The sequence below is a fragment of the Lissotriton vulgaris genome, chromosome 4_1 (genome assembly GCF_964263255.1).
Source record: "Lissotriton vulgaris chromosome 4_1, aLisVul1.2, whole genome shotgun sequence".
Lineage (NCBI taxonomy): Eukaryota > Metazoa > Chordata > Amphibia > Caudata > Salamandridae > Lissotriton > Lissotriton vulgaris.
In genome coordinates, this window is record NC_141691.1 from 568533398 (window position 1) to 568550850 (window position 17453).

General features: G+C 42.0%; 1 protein-coding gene across 1 annotated transcript in view; it reads left to right on the forward strand.

Moving 5' to 3' along the window:
* MLH1 (mutL homolog 1) overlaps positions 1–17453 on the forward strand; it is a 373421-nt gene that overhangs the window by 152037 nt on the left and 203931 nt on the right. The window contains exon 7 of the mRNA XM_086967291.1: positions 5783–5825. Coding sequence (XP_086823417.1) covers positions 5783–5825 — 43 coding nt within the window. The remainder of the gene's footprint in view (positions 1–5782; positions 5826–17453) is intronic.

Sequence of the window (17453 nt, forward strand, 5' to 3'; positions counted from 1 at the left end):
CTGGTCTGTGCTGCTCGTGTGCTCTCCTCCATTATCGGACTCTTGACAGACTGCTATGCAAGAAATATCCCAGTTTCACCTTATGCATACTGTACCTCTCTGCGGATCACTTAATCCAAGTGGTTGTATCTTTATCCCTCCCTACTGTGCGTATCCCCCTGACATTTCATGTTATTATCCTAAAATGTGCTGTGAATTTGAACGGATTATGAAAAGTGTTGAGTCATTGGCTGTGGAGACCTTCCTGTGTTGGAGTGCCCGACCCCACAAACTACTAAGCGGCCCTATTTCTTTGTGTTTTGTTGCTGCTGTGGGACCCTCTCTCTCTTGCTCTCTACTGGCTTCAACTTAAATTCCCAACTACATACCCAAGGACAAACGTAACTATTCTTCTGTTCAACAAACTGTTTAAGGTGATAACAAAATTCATACCACATCTCACCAGTACTAAGCTTGAGGTACTAGAGCTTAATGTTTCCTCTCCAGTGAACTTTAACAGCCCTTTTCATATTTAATATACCATTACATTTGGGCTGGGGGGGGGGGGGGCAGTAATGTTATTTGGTAGGTATCGATATGCAATAGATAGTCTAATGTTTGTACATTAGCCACTATATTCCCAATAAACGATGCTCCCAAGAACCATGGAGCTTTAAGTTGTGACTTGAGTCCAGGACCTACAGCAACCAAAGCGTCTCCTATCACATTTGTTTTATCATTATCAAGTAATTTGTGGAGTAACTGCCGGATGAGATGGTGCCCTCATCGAGTTGAGGACTTTGAGTGATTATTATTTCAATGTTTCAGATTTGGACTCTGTGGCTGTTGAAATTCGCAGTTGATTATTCAAGGTAGCCACAGTGGCTATGGCTTCTTTATGAACTTCTACTGACTGCAAGGCCTTAGGGTATTTTTGAATGCTGTTATAAAGCTCTGTGGTTGAGCTACCTATGTTATATGACAGCTCTTTGATAATGTAATACCTGCACTTTCACAATTGCTTTATTAACCTTCCTGCTTTCTCAAATTTGCTTAAAAATGCACCATTTTTTCACTATTTTTTCAAAATTTTCTCGGGTGGAATTCCGCTCGCTCGCTCGCTACGGTGCAGTATGATTATCACTTTACGCCTCACCAATTTCAAATGTCACCAGCCGCCACTGCCCCTGACAGCCCAACGGTTCAAGGTCCGGGCGGATGTTATGGCACACTTGGCAGGAGGTTCATGTCTTCAATATCACGTGGGTGGATCATGCAGCGGCGCGCGCGGGGGGGAGGGGGGCTTGGGGGGGCGGAGGTAGGTGGGAGGTGGTGGGGTGTTTGATCCTGGGGTTCTTTGCATATAATTGATTGACTGTTACCAAAAATTGCATGTCTTAATGCTTTGTAATTTGCTACTAGTGATTGTCTCTGGTGTTCAGAGCATTGCTTGTTATAATTCTCATGCAATCAATAAAATCTGTTTTCAAAACGAAAAGCCGATGATCTGCACATGTTCTGGCAGTGCCCCCAACTCAATGGTTTTTGGAACGAAGTGGGTAAGACACTAGATGAGGTGCTAGGAAGACTTTTTGACATAATTATTTTTGGAGTAATAGGTTCCAAATGTATACAAAGATTGCCAAAATTGCAAGAAAGTCTATTATTTCTACTGATTTTGTTGGCTAGAAGAGAGATCTGTGTGAAATGGGTGAGCCCAGTCCCTCCTCTAGACAGGGAATGGTTGGCTTCAGTATTGAGAATATATAAAATGGATAAAAAGAGATCTCTGAATAAAAAATATAAATTTTGGGAGATCTGGGAAAACTATCAAGCTGGTTAATACATTGATAACTGTTTTAAATACCAATGGCCAAGGGTGGCTCACTATTCCAACGTCCAATGATTATGCAATAGCAATATTCAATTCAGGCTAAGACCTGCTAGAGTAGCCATGTTGGCTAGCTCAACCCCCCCGGTGAACCCCCCAGCTATAGTAATGGAAATAAGGAGATCTTACCCTCTCTCAAATAGTAAAAGGGAGACTGCCACGACCCAGAACCAAAGCAGTGAAGGAAAAGGACCAAGAGAGGAGGGCCCGACAAATCCTTTACTAATAATATTGCACAATGAGCACAAAAAAAATAAAAATAAAATTAAACCTACTCGCAAAATAAGGAATCGCAAAAATTGTGATTCCTTATTTTGCAATTGCATTTAAGGAATCTGAAATTGCGATTCCTTAAATGCAATGTAAGTAGCACAAAAGAAAGTGCACTTTAGCTTTAAGGAATCATAATTAGCGATTTCCTTTAAAAAACACTTTTAGCTTTTTTAAAGTGCCATGTGGCACACATTCATGCCCTTAGAGCACGTATGTGCGCCACATGTGCACATATATGCAAGGGTAAAAGTCCAGGCCAAAAATACAAAGTCTGACAAAAACAGGAAAAAAGACACACCATAAGGAGAAAGGGACTCAAGGAAAAATATTGTATGATAAAGTAGAAAGTTTAATTACATTAATAAAAATTGATATGAACATATTCTTTGATACACATGATTAAAACGGAAAGGATAAAAAATGGATTTTTTATAAAATAAGCTATTGCTCCAAAGAAATATACATAGGTCACGAAATTATTGTCAACATAATGATAATGCCCAGAAATTGTTGATGCTGATTTCTGTCGTCGCGTTTCGACACACCCTTTTGTGTCTTCCTCAGGACAATATCAGCAAAAATCTTTAGAGCTGTTAAAAAACAGAATTATGTGTAGAAAAAGGTGCAAAAAAACACCCCGGGGTCCGGTTCGAGGAGATCGTTAGGTGCCTAGCGGGTGTTTGGCGTTGCGGGCGGTGTGCCATTGTCGCCACCACCCCCCTCCCGAGACCCATGAAGTGTGGATCTTTTAGCACACAAACCACAGGTTCATCAAAATTGTTCGAACCCCCCTTTTTTTCTGGTTTGTTTTTTTGCACCTTTTTCTACACATAATTCTGTTTTTTAGCTGTCACGTCCTCTGGCTAGGGTGGGCCTTAGCGCGCCCACACCACCGAGGTACACAATTACATGGTCCTGACGAATGCCCAGTAATATCCATACACTTAAAGGGCAGAAACATGTTGACCCCATTGTAAAGGGGAAAACACCCAACACATTAGTTGGTATATTTCCCTGCACATACTTTTTAACTAATACCCAGCTAACCACGGAATAAAGTTTTTTGTTTGGGAAAGCTGCTTGGTATTTTTTAAATCACTTTTTTCGTACACTCTGTCACAAAAAAATCCCGCTCTGCAGTAACCTGGCGTTGCAGCACACCAGGGAGGCATTCGGCTTCTCCTGGTGGGCCCGATGATGAAGCATGTCACCACCCAGGGTGGTGAGTGAGGGCTTTCATAAAATCCCTGAGAGATTCTTGCTCAGGTTGATTTGATTCTCTTTTCTATTCTGTGCTGGACACAACTATCCCTGTGTGGACACTCTTCTGTTGTTTGTAACTATTACCTGGGGGACCGAGAGTGCCTCTTCCCTCTCTCTCTAGTTGTTGTTACTGTGTCTGTTTTAACCTGCATTTTTCGGGGTCTGTAGCCGGATTTTTATCGATCGTTGCAAATCTGACGGGTGTGCACACGAGTGCAGCATCTACTGAATGAATTTTTTTTTAAATAATTAAGGAATACGCAGAACTCACGATATTAAGGAATCTCTGGGTCTTTTCAAACTCCGCATTTGATAGTGCTTAAAACTAAGCCTACAGCTTCTTGGCTTCCTGTTTTTAAGACTTTTCCAGCTCTACACAAGATTTTTGCTGATATTGTCCTGAGGAAGACACAAAAGGGTGTGTCAACGCGTCGACAGAAATCCGCATCTTCAACAATTTCTGGGCATTATCATTCTGTTGACAATAATTTCGAGACCTATGTATATTTCTTTGTAGCAATAGCTTATTTTATGAAAATCAATTTTTTATCCTTTCCGTTATAATCATGTGTATCAAAGAATATGTTCATATCAATTTTTATTAATGTAATTAAACTTTCTACTTTAACATATAATATTTTTCCTTGAGTCCCTTTCTCCTTATGGTGTGTCTTTTTTTCCTGTTTTTGTCAGACTTTGTATTTTTGGCATGGGCTTTTACCCTTGCACATGTTTGCTTAACCCTGACCCAGGAAATGTATCCCTTTCAGGGGGTCCTTGTTACCTCACCACATGTGCACATATGCACATTTCAGGGGTGCAACAGGGTGTCCTTTGGGAACCTTGCACCCTTGAAATTGCGCCCGCAAATTGAGAGTGCCTTTTGGTTACTCGCAAATTGCGGGTGCAAATCCTATTCATTCCTATGGGCCTCTTGGCCCATAGGAATGAATGGAGTCGATGGTATTCCTTGATTGTAAATCTCGATTTGCGATTCGCAATCAAGGAATATTAAGGAATCGCAAATATTATTGCGGTTCCTACCTATATTCAATTTTGCAAGTCCTTAATAGCGATTCAGTAAAAATCGCTATTAAGGACTCGCAAGATTGAATTTACCTACATCTGGCCCTTATTGGCTCTTGGGAAACTAGTAACCATTGCTTGTTTTATCCATTCCCCATTAACAGTAAAACTACTTCTACATTAAAACAGTGGCAAAATTAGTTTACTATTTTAGTTAAAGGTAATACTGTTTTAATTGCTTTTTGTATCACTAATAAATATAATCTTTATTTGATCATTTAAACGAATGATCCTGAAAGCACAGCATGATCAATATATACAATTCCTACAAACCCAGATTAAATGAATAAACATGATAAATAATCTAAAATACATGTCCAACAGTTAAAACGTTAAGGACTCTCTATGCCCCAAAACAAATTTAAGAAATGTTAAGACACATGCACAAACAGCAGGGAACAAAGTGTCAGTAAATATTATTTTTTAGGACAAAATTTAATGGCATTTCTGAAATACATACTACAATAGGTAATGGTATAGATGTTATTTAGAATTCGGATAGCCGGGTCCAGACACCGTATTTTTCCCACATGAATAGTCTCTCGTAATAATCAGACGCATACATTGGGGATCATAATTACCATACCTATTTTTCAGATATAACACTATTACTTCTCGTTACCTTGCAGGATAGCTGTATCTTACATTTAAAACTAAAACACAGTTGCAGCTCCCTCCCGTGCACAACCCCCATCCCTTCCTTTTCTTCCGGCGGCTCCTCACGGTTCCGCGGAGTGTGAGGACTAACATTGCTTTGGTTCTTGACGTTTGAATAGCGAAGCATCTGTAAATATAACAATGCAGTAATACATGTGGTCAGTGCAGTGCTCTGGAGTAACAGGATTAAAAATCTTTTGGTATAAATGCAATAAAATTTACAAAAAAAAGTCTAAGTGTGCCAGGGCTTGTAGGGAGTGCTCATCACAAGGACAGGTAAGGACAGCAGAAGAATCATACTTGCCCAGTGGAAAGCAGAACTTGCATCTCATAGTTCCAAACCTAAATCTAGTCAGTTGCAACTTATGCAACCTATGTGTTGGTCACCATATCGAGGTAAGGCTCAAACCATAGTGTCCTATTAATCAGGATGTAGTCTTAATTTGCAGGTTTCCGAAGTTTTACCATCTCTCCAGCCATTTAATGTTTTATTCTTTCACCTTTGTTTAACAGAGAAACCATTTGTAAAGGAAAACAATGGCAAAAGTGTTTTGCTATTTTTGTTAAAAGTAGTACTATTCTCATTACTTTTAATACCAAGTATGTGAGTTTTTTTCTTTTATATTTTGATAGGTATGCAATTCACAACTCCGGAATAAGTTTTTCAGTTAAGAAGGTAAGTGAACCCACATTAATTAAATTGCCTTAGTGGTATATGCTATTTGTTATTAAGTATTACATAATTTAGTCTCTTAATGAGCAATTTTAGTACAGATAGATGTAAGACCTTTAGAAGTAGAGACATGGTTTAACATTCCCATGAAATTCACACATCAAGTTCCTTGTGAAGCTTTAATAAAGTAGATGTTAAATTTGTTTTCAATATATGACTGCTGGCATCATCATCAATGCATTTAAATTAGACCATACCAAAATTCATATTATATACGATTGATATCATAGTAATGGATAGAGGTGTGCTCTCATTTTATGGTCTGGAAAAATAGCAGATAGAAACACATTCAATTAAACTAAATACACAAAAATCTCTCTAATGTCGGTTTTCATAACATGCAAAGCATCTGGCTACTTTTCAGTGAGTAGGAATCTGATATTCCTGGTGGCCAAAGAGTACTAACACCCTTCCCTTTCGTCTAGCCTATTTCACTGTGGCTACATTGGTCAGACCATGGAGTACTTAATTGTGGGTCTTCACGGATAGCAGTTTGTAGAAGTTTTGGGAACCCAGGGATTTTTCTGGGCTTTGATTTATGTCCAGTTTCTGCACTAGTGTACTTTATCCATTTTCCTCTGCTAGTTCTTTTCCTTTTTCTTGTGTTGTTGATCTCTATTATGTGGATGGTATTCCCTTGACTTACGGCCAAATTTCCTCTCTTGGGCTCCCCTTGCATTAGGCCACAACATTACTGGATCTTTTTCACTGTGTCTTTTCCTGTCTGCAAGGAAAATCTATGTTAAGATTCCACACCCCAGGACATTCCACACATTGAAATGGCTAACTGCGACTTTTCACTTTGCCTGCATTCAGATGATGGTCACAAGACAGCGAATGTCAGGTCTGCACTAAACTGCTAATCTGAATGAGGCAGTGTTAGAACCCACACTTCCGGGATTCAACTAATAACCATATGTACGGGTCAGCAGTAGACCTGGTGAAAGGGAAATGGGACAAGAGATAGAACCTGAGACTTTGGATATATTCACTCTGTCTGTTCTTGCTGCTTGGCTCAACCTACACTGCAGAGGCATTAACATATACAACAGGAAATAAACTGTTTTACTACACTGTAATTTGCTTTACATTTAATGGTTTCTACAATGACATATGAAATACCTTGTGACAATCTCTGTAAAACCCAATCGCTTGTGCCAGTGTAAACCCTAAGACTTCCTAAAGCTGAAAGATGCAATCACCCTTTGTGAAAGATGAATGAAATAACCTGAGCTATAATACATATTACTTCACAGATGGCAACCTTCAGTGAATTGTAAATCAAGTCTATCATTTGAATGTCTCAGTGTACATAAATTGTAACATAATGAATAAACATTAGTGTTGTGTTGCAGGAGTGTGGGTTTGGGGGCACGGTGTTGAAGTGGGTGTCCTTCTTTTTGTAGGCAAGACAGCAAGAGGTGTGGTCACCCCTGTTCTCAGCTGGTCTACCTCCTTTGAGTGTGGGTGTGCCTCAGGGATCCATTTTGAACCCTGTGCTCTTTAACCTGTATATGGCCCCCTTGGCCTCACTGTTTGAAGTCGGTGAGGCTGTAATTATATCATATGCCGACGACACCCAACTACTGTTTACGTGCAAGAAGGGAGAGGTGTTTAATGGGCAGAAGATTAATAAGTGCCTGAAAGATTCTTTTGCCTGGTTTCAACTGAACCATCTCAAATGCAATTCAGAGAAGTCTGAAATCCTCTTCTTCGGCACCCACCATCTGGGCGACTGGAAACAATGGTGGCCTCCAGATATGTCCCCCCCCCTCAAACACCAGTTAAGATCGTAAAGAACTTGGGTGTAAAGCTGGATGAGACCTTTTCCATGAAATCACAAGTACAGTCGGTTGTAGGCACTTGTTTTGGCCTTCTAAAAATGCTTCGCAGGTTCCTATTCTTGCTACCTATTTCGAACAGGAAGACACTGGTACAGGCTCTTATTACTTCCAGGCTGGATTATGCCAACATCCTCTACCTGGGCTTTCCGGAGTTCCTCCTCAGCAGACTACAAGTCGTGCAGAATGCGGCAGCAAGGGCAGTTCTGAGCTTCGGTCCTAGAGACCGGATTTCCCATCCTCTGAAGAAACTGCACTGGTTACCAGTCCGCTGCAGAATACTCTTCAAAGCTCTGGTTCTGGCCTTCAAAGCTCTGCATGGCATGGGGGCACTCTACCCCCGTAAAAGAATTTCATTCTGTACTTCTGGCAGACCCCTTAGGTCAGCTCACCAACACCTGATGGCTACTCCTAAGGAGCTGACCCAGTTCCGGGGCGTAGCTCCTTCTTCGAATCTTCAACACGATCCGTACTACTAACAGGAACGACGCTGCTGACAGGGGGCTCGAGCAACATAATTGGGCCTCATTCAATACCCCGCACCCGGACCTTTTTGAATAATACGTTACACAGTCTCCATCAGTTTGGGGATAACGGCCCATATCAGGGACGACGCGGCTGACGGGGGGCTCAAGTGACCTAATTGGGCCTCATTTAATACCCGGCAACCGAGTAATACGTCATACAGTCTCCATCAGTTCGGGGATATCGGCCCATATCATCGTTGCTTTGGCGATTTTACGGGGGTCCCCTGCCATCCATATGAAACTCGTTAAGTTCCTTACATCAAAACAAACTTTTTACAATACAACGTTGCATATATTCGATTTCATTGGGCATATCTCATTGCTGTGTTTGTGCCCTACGGACCCCTTTACTGTATCGTTCTGGTCTTTTACAAGAACAAATTCACAGTGCAGACATCGCAATTATGGTTTTTTTGAATTCACATCATGGCTTCCTGAAGAAGGCTGATAGCTGAAACGTGCGTAGCAACTACTAAAACTTCTAGCCATGTTAACATTGATTGAACTTCTTTTCTAAATATGCCTTTCTGATTTGATGAATTTTGAAAGATACTATGGAACTTTACTAACTGTGACGCCCAAATATACATTAGCACAGAAGTATTACAAGTATTGGACATTTTTATTAGATGTATACATTTTGCTTAATAGTTTAAATGAGACAGAAAAATAAATACAATTTTGAAATTGTATTCCGGTCTATTATAGATAATTGTTTGTATGACTATATATTGTTTTTGATTGCCACATCGTGTCTGTTTAGGTCCATAAGTTTTATTCATGTTTCCTAAACACTTTCTTGCAACTAACTCCTAAGTGTTTTAAAGCCCGCTGTGCGAGCCATTCCTTCCAGGTTCTGGTGGCCAGATCCTGGATTAAGCTCCCTCTTCCGCTTAGGCAAACTACAAATATTCTGGTATTTAGGAAGAAATTGAAAACCTGGCTATTTTAACAAGCAAGCTGAGCACTCTACTTTTAGGGTCAATGCTTTTCTTCCTTTTTGTGACTGCATCTTTCTTTTGTCTCCGCGTCGGGACACTCTTTTGAGTAGCTGCGCGCTTTATAAATCCTCCCTTAACATAATATAACATTGTGTATACACTACTGACAATACATATTCGCTTCCCACCAATGGCAATACCTTAATATTATATGTGACTCGAGTAATCTAAACAAAGTCTATACAAGTTCAGGATTCCTCTAGCTTCTCTTTGGTACCGGAGTCATCCTTCAAAGGATGACTCGAGTATTAATGTGTAAATCAAAGCCGTAATCTTTGATCTCAAATGTTAAATATTGTTGAAAATATGAAGAGTTTCAATCTCCTGGTAACCTTGTTCTAGCTGCAGCAACTAAGGGGGTCATTAGTTTAGCGGGCGGATCGCCATCGCCCGTATGGCGGTGGTGGTGGCGATCCGCTTGCCATTTCCCACCGCCCATCTACCATTTCCCCCCTGCCATATTACGATGGTGGGGGTTCCCCGGCGGACGGAAAGACAGTCTGGCGGTTTTCCGCCGATGGGACTGGCGACCGGGCGTAAAAGAGCTCCAATATGGTGGCAGTGTCTGCAAGACACCACCATCCATATTAGGATGAATACGGAGACGTGTCTTTCCATGGCGGTGTTGCTACCATGGAAAGGCATGCGGTTTCTGCCTTAGGGGGCCCGTTGCGGGTCCCCAGGGAGTTCGGGGATGGGGGCGCACTCGGGGGGTGGAGGGGGTACCTAAATTGGAATGGACAAGGTTGCAGGCACCGCGCGGTCCCTGTCACCTTGTGCATGCCAATGCACAACATACATTTACAGCATTGTGGCGGGCAGTGCTGTGAGCAACGCCCGCCACAATGTTGTGAATGGGCGATGCCACCACTACTCTGTGGCATCCTAATGGCCCCAGCAGGACCGCCGCACCTCTGGCGGACGGTCCCGTTCACCGTTATGGTTGCGGCCGGACTTTGTCAGTCCGCCATCGTAATAGGGCCTTAAGTATTATTCTAAGTTCCTCGTGTTTCAGACATGCTTTGAAACTCTAGGAATTATACTCTATGGATCTAAGATGGCCGCAGCAATTGCAAGTCTCATGAGCGTCTTGTAGTGCTCTGGGAGATATAGTTTGTCTCGACTTGCGTGTTTTCATAATGCTTTCTGTGCAGCTGCAGAGGCTCACACCAAATGATGCCCACAACCTGTTGACCTCCTCTACAGACTCAAGCACCTATGAAGTTTGGAGGAGCACATCTCTGTGTCTACATGGTATACACAGGTGAGAGCAGGACGCATATCATGTCAGCTACTCAGCATGGCTGAAAATTGCAGTTAGGCTTGGTAATTACCCACCCTGATTGGTCATTCAACAGCAAGTCGGATTGACACCGCTACCTCCGAGCTTTATATGTCTAATTTTGTGGCCCAGAAAGACCAACCTGTAGAGAATGGGCTTTTGCGTCTTTTGCCCTGAAGCCCTGAAGGTGGGTAGTATACCACCAGCGCAGAAAGACATACAAAGGAATGGAAATAATATTTTCCATTCCTTCCATGAAGGAAACACGTGATGTTTTAAAACTGAGAGCACGTGTCTTACGTCTAAGGTCCGGTCTCCATATTTTTTCAACAAAGAACTAAAGAGTGTTCTATATTAGGAATTGTAGGAGGCTTCTGTGATGAACATTGTGTTTAACTGGCAGTTATTGTTTTGAGGCTTTCAGAACAAGCAACTCTTTAGAGAAAGATCTTGCGGAACTAAGACTAAAGCGAATTTAGAGAGTATACCAGGGTATCATTACAGCACTTGATCACAAAAAACCTTTCAATGGCCTTAACTCGTACAGTGTCCTACAGTTTGTTCACTGCATAAAATGTTTGATGTTGTAATAATTATAGGCGTTTTAGTGCTATAGGGTGGTACGTGCCAGATTTTAAATATAAATAGAGACCATGTAATGAGTTCCTTTTAACTTCAGTGCTTGCTGGAATTATATTGCGTGAGTATTCCGGAAACCTATCATGGATCTGGGCGTGTCCTCTGTTATCACCAGTGTGGCACAGAAATATTGTTTTATTCATAAATGTACTGCATGTTTAAATTGGCAGAGAAACATTAATAAAATAATAAAATGCAGCGTTTTAAAAATATAAACATTTGATACAAGGTTAGTCTATATAAATGTTACATATACTTTCGGGTAACACCCGTTTCCTGATGTTTATTCTGTGACTTGCAACATTGGCATCTTGTTTCTCCCTTTCACCTTGTTTGCCTTTCGTGTACATTTTATTCTTATCTTTATCTACCCATATTTGTGTTTGTTTGTGTATGTATATACAAAGAAAGATAAGTGTGACTAAAATGTTTGCAGTGGTGTTGCCATAAAACTAAAATTTATGAGTTAAGGTGCTGCATTCACTTTTTCCACACGCTATACTAATAAGTCAACCTTAACATCTGTTATTACGTGGGAAAGCTTAATTGAGATGCTTTTGGGAGGATATGCTCATACGTTTGTAAAAAATGCATGATGGTGTGATTTAGTTCTTGGATTGGCACTGCACTGTAGAACATTGGTAAATGCTGGGTGTGTGGGTGCATGATGATCGGTGTGTCAACTTATGATGATGGGTGTATAATTCTGGCTTATGTTCAGGTATGTTGGCGGCACTGTGGCATTTGATATTGAGTGTAAGTGCATGTGTTGGGGATGTAGTCACAAAAACCTGGTGTTTGGGCTTATACCCCTGGTTATACAGGCATAATATTGTGTATCTGTTGGTTGTGGTTGGTGGGGACACTTGAGGATGTGAAAGTATTCTTGTTGGGGCAGCGGTATAGGCATGGTTGTGTGATTATCCAGGTGTGTGGTATATATTAGCGGGTATTCGGACATGTAATGGGTGTGCCATCAAATGTGATGTTAAATGGATGGCTATATCATTCAATAAATCATGGGTTTGTTGAGCGCGACTACACACCCGTAAGGGTCTCCATACGCTGGGGGGGATTGGGGAGGAGCGTGCGCACGGTCCTTTCCATCAAGGAGGTAGTCTATTGAAGAGTCATGTCTTGAGGTCCCTTGTGAAGTTGGGGTGTGATGTCGTCTGTCTGAGGTGGAGTGGGAGGGCGTTCCAGGCTCTTGTGCAAGGAAGGAGAAGGTGTGGCCTCCCGATCTGGACTTCCTGGTGCGAGGGATCATGGTGTGGGAGAGCTGGGCCGATCGTAGAGTCCTTTGGGGTGCTTGGAATGAGAGTCGGCTATTCAGGTATTCTGGTCCGGTGTTGTGGAGGGCTTTGTGTACGTGGGTGAGAATCGTGAAGGTGATTCTAGCCTCATTGGGGAGCCAGTGTAGTGTGTGCAGGTGCTGGGTGATGTGGCAGTGTTGTGGCAGGTTGAGGATTAGTCTGGCTGTGGCATTTTGGATGTTTTGAAGTTTGCGGGTGAGGTTTTTTTTGAATCCGGGATAGAGTGCGAGGGCGTGTGTGACGGTCTTTCTGTGTTATAGGGGGATCCATTTGAAGGTCTTGCGTAGGATGCGGAGGGTGATGAAGCAGGAGGATGCGACAGAGTTGATCTGGCGGTCCATTTTGAGTTCGGATTACAGGATGGTTCTGAGGTTGCGTGCGTGGTCCGTGGGGGTGGGTGGGCTCCTGAAGGCGGGGGGACATCAGGTGTTGTTCCAGGCATCCGGATGTGGGCCCATGATGGTTGGTGTGTTGCAGTATGATGGTGTGTATGCACACATTAGAAGATAGACATGTCATGGTGGCTATTTTGACGTATAATGTACTTAATCAAGGTTTGTTTATTGCAGGGGTCTCCAAAATGGTCCTGGAGGGCCAGATCCATGCCAGATTTTTAAAATTACTCCATGTATCTCAATGGGGATATCCCAAAAATCTGGCATGGATCTGGCCCTCCAGGATCGGTTTGGAGACCCTTGGTTTATTGTGGTGTTACCTTCTGTTTGAAAAGGTGCATGACGTTGCAAAGATTGCATGTAGGGTATGAGTTGAGGTTAACTTAGTACAGTGAATTGTGACACAATGTGAGGATAACATCGTATCGCTAGACCTTTATGACTTTTTAGTTTTTATGGCGAAGTCACTGTTAACATATTTATGTAGTAGTCAACCTTAACTCTGTTTCAACTACAGTTTCAGGAGTCGTTTTTGGCAGAAATCAAGTTACCTAAGTGATATCACAAAAATAGTTTTTGATACACTGAGGCAATGTAAGAAAAGTGAGGGCGATATAAAATTAAAGGTAGAACCTTCATATAACAATTTTGTTCTCAGTTTTCCAGGCAGCTGCAAATACCAACTCAATCTGTGGAAAGGGAAAAAAGAGTTAGTACCAGGAGGACAGATAAATGACTAGAGAAGCAAAAATGAAACCGAGAAGACAGTCTAAATAGGGACATGAAGGAAGAAGGTATAAATGTGTAGACTCTGGATATATTGGCAGGAATAAGGAGGACATATTATAACTCTAGATGTTATCACCAGAAGGGACTTCATGGGGACCATCAGAGAAGAGCGCAACTGCCACCTGAAAGGCCATGATGAGTGCTTACCCAAATCAAAGAGGAGGAGGAATCAGATTGTCAGCCTGGTAACTAGGATGCCTACCAAATGGCCTGAGTTCTGATATTGAAGGTGAGCCAGAGGACTCCTGGACAGAGGGAGGGTGGCTTCCACCAGTGACTGCTCGCAGTCCCATCAAGATTTCAGAATGCATCGTGCCTAGACCATGTGTGTGCTGGAGAACTGAGTGACTGGAAACCAGGAAAGAGCAGATTAAACAGGGGAAGACAAAGTTTATTTCTTTCGCTGAACTTTTCTTATTTTACCATTTGTCCTCCTATATAAATATTAAAGAGGCGATCATAGTGGTACATAAGGATTTTGACACCAATAATTAACATTTATGTTATAATAAAATTACAATTTTGCACACAACAAGATAAGGCCGTTTAAAGAACCAAGGGAATTGAGAGATGGAGAATGATTTGAGTTTCTAGAGTCTAAATAAAGATAAGGCGAAAGGAATGAAACGCCGGCAAAGGAAAGCAAGGAAATAAACATGCAAGGAGAAATGGGAATTAAGAACATGTATTTGTAAAACAAGCATGAGCAAGCTTGAGAGACAGCATAGTCCGAACATTTTTGTGTTCTTTTTCTTACTTTCTCTTCATTCATTTCTAATATTCTCTGGTTCTTTTCTGAGAGGGCCATTCCACTGGTGGAAGAGAACAGCTGAAGGAAAACCTGCCTGACCATTGAATCCTGAAAAAAGGAAATGCAGTTTATGAAAACCATGGCTTCTTGGGGTTAAAAAGAAAGGGGATTTCAGTTTAAAGACGGTATCAGACTTTACAATAATAAGACTTATCTATCCAATCTGGCCAACCTTCCTGCTATTGTCGTTACCCTTGATTTGCTCTTTAGCATAATCCTTCACTATAATATCAATTACTCCCATACACATTTGAGCTACCAAGAAGGCATCAAGCAACATATACTAGTTACTGGCACCTGCATCTTTAACTGCTATGCACTGAGGCCTTTTAACTACTCGCAGGAAAGATTTTGCCTCCTTTGGGTCTAAAAACAAAAAGCACTTGCTACAATGTATTACTCGGCTTGGCCAGTTCAGTAACACTACAACCACACTCTCCCCATTGCCACAACCTCCTTCTCTTGCCATCATGCTGGATCATACTCCCTGTGCACGTACCTGCTATCTTCATGTGCTTGAGGGCAGGCAAAAGGCACTTCTGATCATGGTCCAACCAAGTTAAACTGTTTAAAAATAAATAAATAAAAGGTTCTAATCAGTTCAGTCATTTCAGCAGTGGCTCAAGAGCAGAGAACCTTAAAACTTAGTTGTTGGGTGTCCTGCTGATGTTTTGCAGAACCACCCTTTTCATTTCCAGTTAAACATTATGTTATAGGGTCCCTGTTGATACACCAGTTTCCTGTGACTCTATTCACATTCACCACGACCAAGCCATACATCTGTGACTCCAGTGTGGACACTTTAGCTTCCATTTCAGGCACCTTCTCTCTATCTTCCTAATATATACATCCTTCACAACCATTGATGTTTCTACCTGTCAAGTTTTGTGTCATAATGGGGGCGCTGGACCTTGTCATTTTTTTTCCTGGGCCTTCATCAACTCTCAAGCCATCACCTCCATGGTATCCTCTCCTCATTGACCATCCTTCCTCTTTGGTTTGAAGTATAAATAATTCCGTTTCTTTCCTCGATATTATGCAAGCACTTCCGCCAATATACTGCCATCACCCAGTAGTCCTCACTTAAGAAAACATGTCTAGCTCATGTCCTTCAACCTTAAATTCATATTATTTTGAACTTAGCTGCTAGTGATATGTGATGGAAAATCTCATTTCTTCACTATCCCTATGGAAGTCTGGAACTGGCTAGAGCTCTGAGATAGAGAAGGCCACTCCTGAGCACTTGGTCAGCTTAGACCGGCTCATGTGTGCAAAGGAGTGAGAAGCTCCTCAAGAAGAAACGGGGGAACCACAAGGAGTCAACACAGCTCTGCCAGAGTGATAGTCCAGGATGATAGCATATTTGCTTTTCAGGTCTGCTCACAGGATGAAACTTTGGAGACATGATCTGCAAAGAACAATGCCATAGCATGGACAATTCATCAGATGGAGTGATGATGGAGAGATTGAAGGTATTGTCCAGGCACTTAAGATCACACCAGGAAGATGGGGCCCCAACGTTGCAGGTATAAAACGGTCTACCAGGGCATAAACAGACTCTAACTTCTAAGATTATCAGGGGCACAAGTCAGCCTTTGATGGATAGAATCAATTAGTGGGTAGGACAGCTCGGGTGAAATTGTCATATTTTGGTCCATCAAGGTTCTTTTGTAGACTAAGGCCATGAAGGGATGTTGACCCCTCTCTATCCCCATCACCACCACATTGATTATAAGAATTAGACTTTAGATAACACTAGCATACATGTAATCTAATTTTTCTCTTCCTTTTAGTTATTAAGTGTTTCTTTGCATGTTCTCCACTGTTTTAGTCAACTGGCAAATAGTGGGCAGACACACTGCTACAGGTTTACAGGGTGTTTAACTGGTGTAAGAATTACAAAATTTCTGCATGGTCTCCCTGGATTTTTGACCTTTTGATGGACCCTATTTGTATTTTGCTAGTTTTAGAACTCTGTGCACTTTACCCTGCTCACCAGTAGAAAGGGCCTGCGCTGTCCCTTTTAAACATGGTTAAATTGGCTTATTCCTAATTAGAACTTTTAACCCGCCTATAACTCTCTAGTGAAGGTTGTTGAAAGTGCACCCAGAGCCTGAACCTTTAAATGCCACTTGTGGACTGAAGCACCTATTGTGCCATCCTCTACAGTTGCATTTAAACATAGCTTCAGGCTGACACTGCAGCCTCACTGCTGCAGTGTAACCTGCAGTGTGAGCTGTTAAAATAACCCTGTTTGACAGGTGTTAGACCTGTTAGCCTTAGGGTGGTCTTTCCACAAACCTTTTGCCTTACTCCTCCTGATTTGCTAAATTAGTTTTTGTTGACCTTAGGACTCTGTACCCTTTACCACTGTTAACTAGTGCTAAAGTGCTTGTGCTCTCACCTTTACACATGGTTAAATTGTCTTACAGCCAGTTAGCACAATAAAGTTACTTGGCAGTCCCTAGTAAAGTGGAACTATATTTACCTAGGTGCTTCACGTCCTGCAGCAGACAGTCCTGGTTATAAAGGCCAGTAAGTTCCAAATAAGGCAGGGAACTGTGGTATATCTGGGCCATATTGTTGACGGGGACCAAGATTGAGACTATCCTGGCCTGCCACCGCCCCAAAACTCAGACGACGGCCTTCCTTGGTCTCACTGGATATTACAGGAGGTTTGTCAAGCGATATGGCACCATTATTGCCCCCTTAACTGAGCTGACTTCCAAGAAGCAGCCCAAAATGGTGATCTGGACTGAGGCCTGTCACAAAGCCTTTGACTCCCTCAAAGACTCCTTGCATATGGCACCTGTACTTAAGGCTCCCGACTTCTCCAGTAAGTTTATTGTGCAGACAGACGTTTCAGAGCATGACTTGGTGGCTGTTTTAGTGCAGTTCAATGAGGAGGGCCTAAAACAACCTGCAGCAACTATGTGTAGGAGTTTACTCTTCTGGACCTCTCCCAATTGGGCT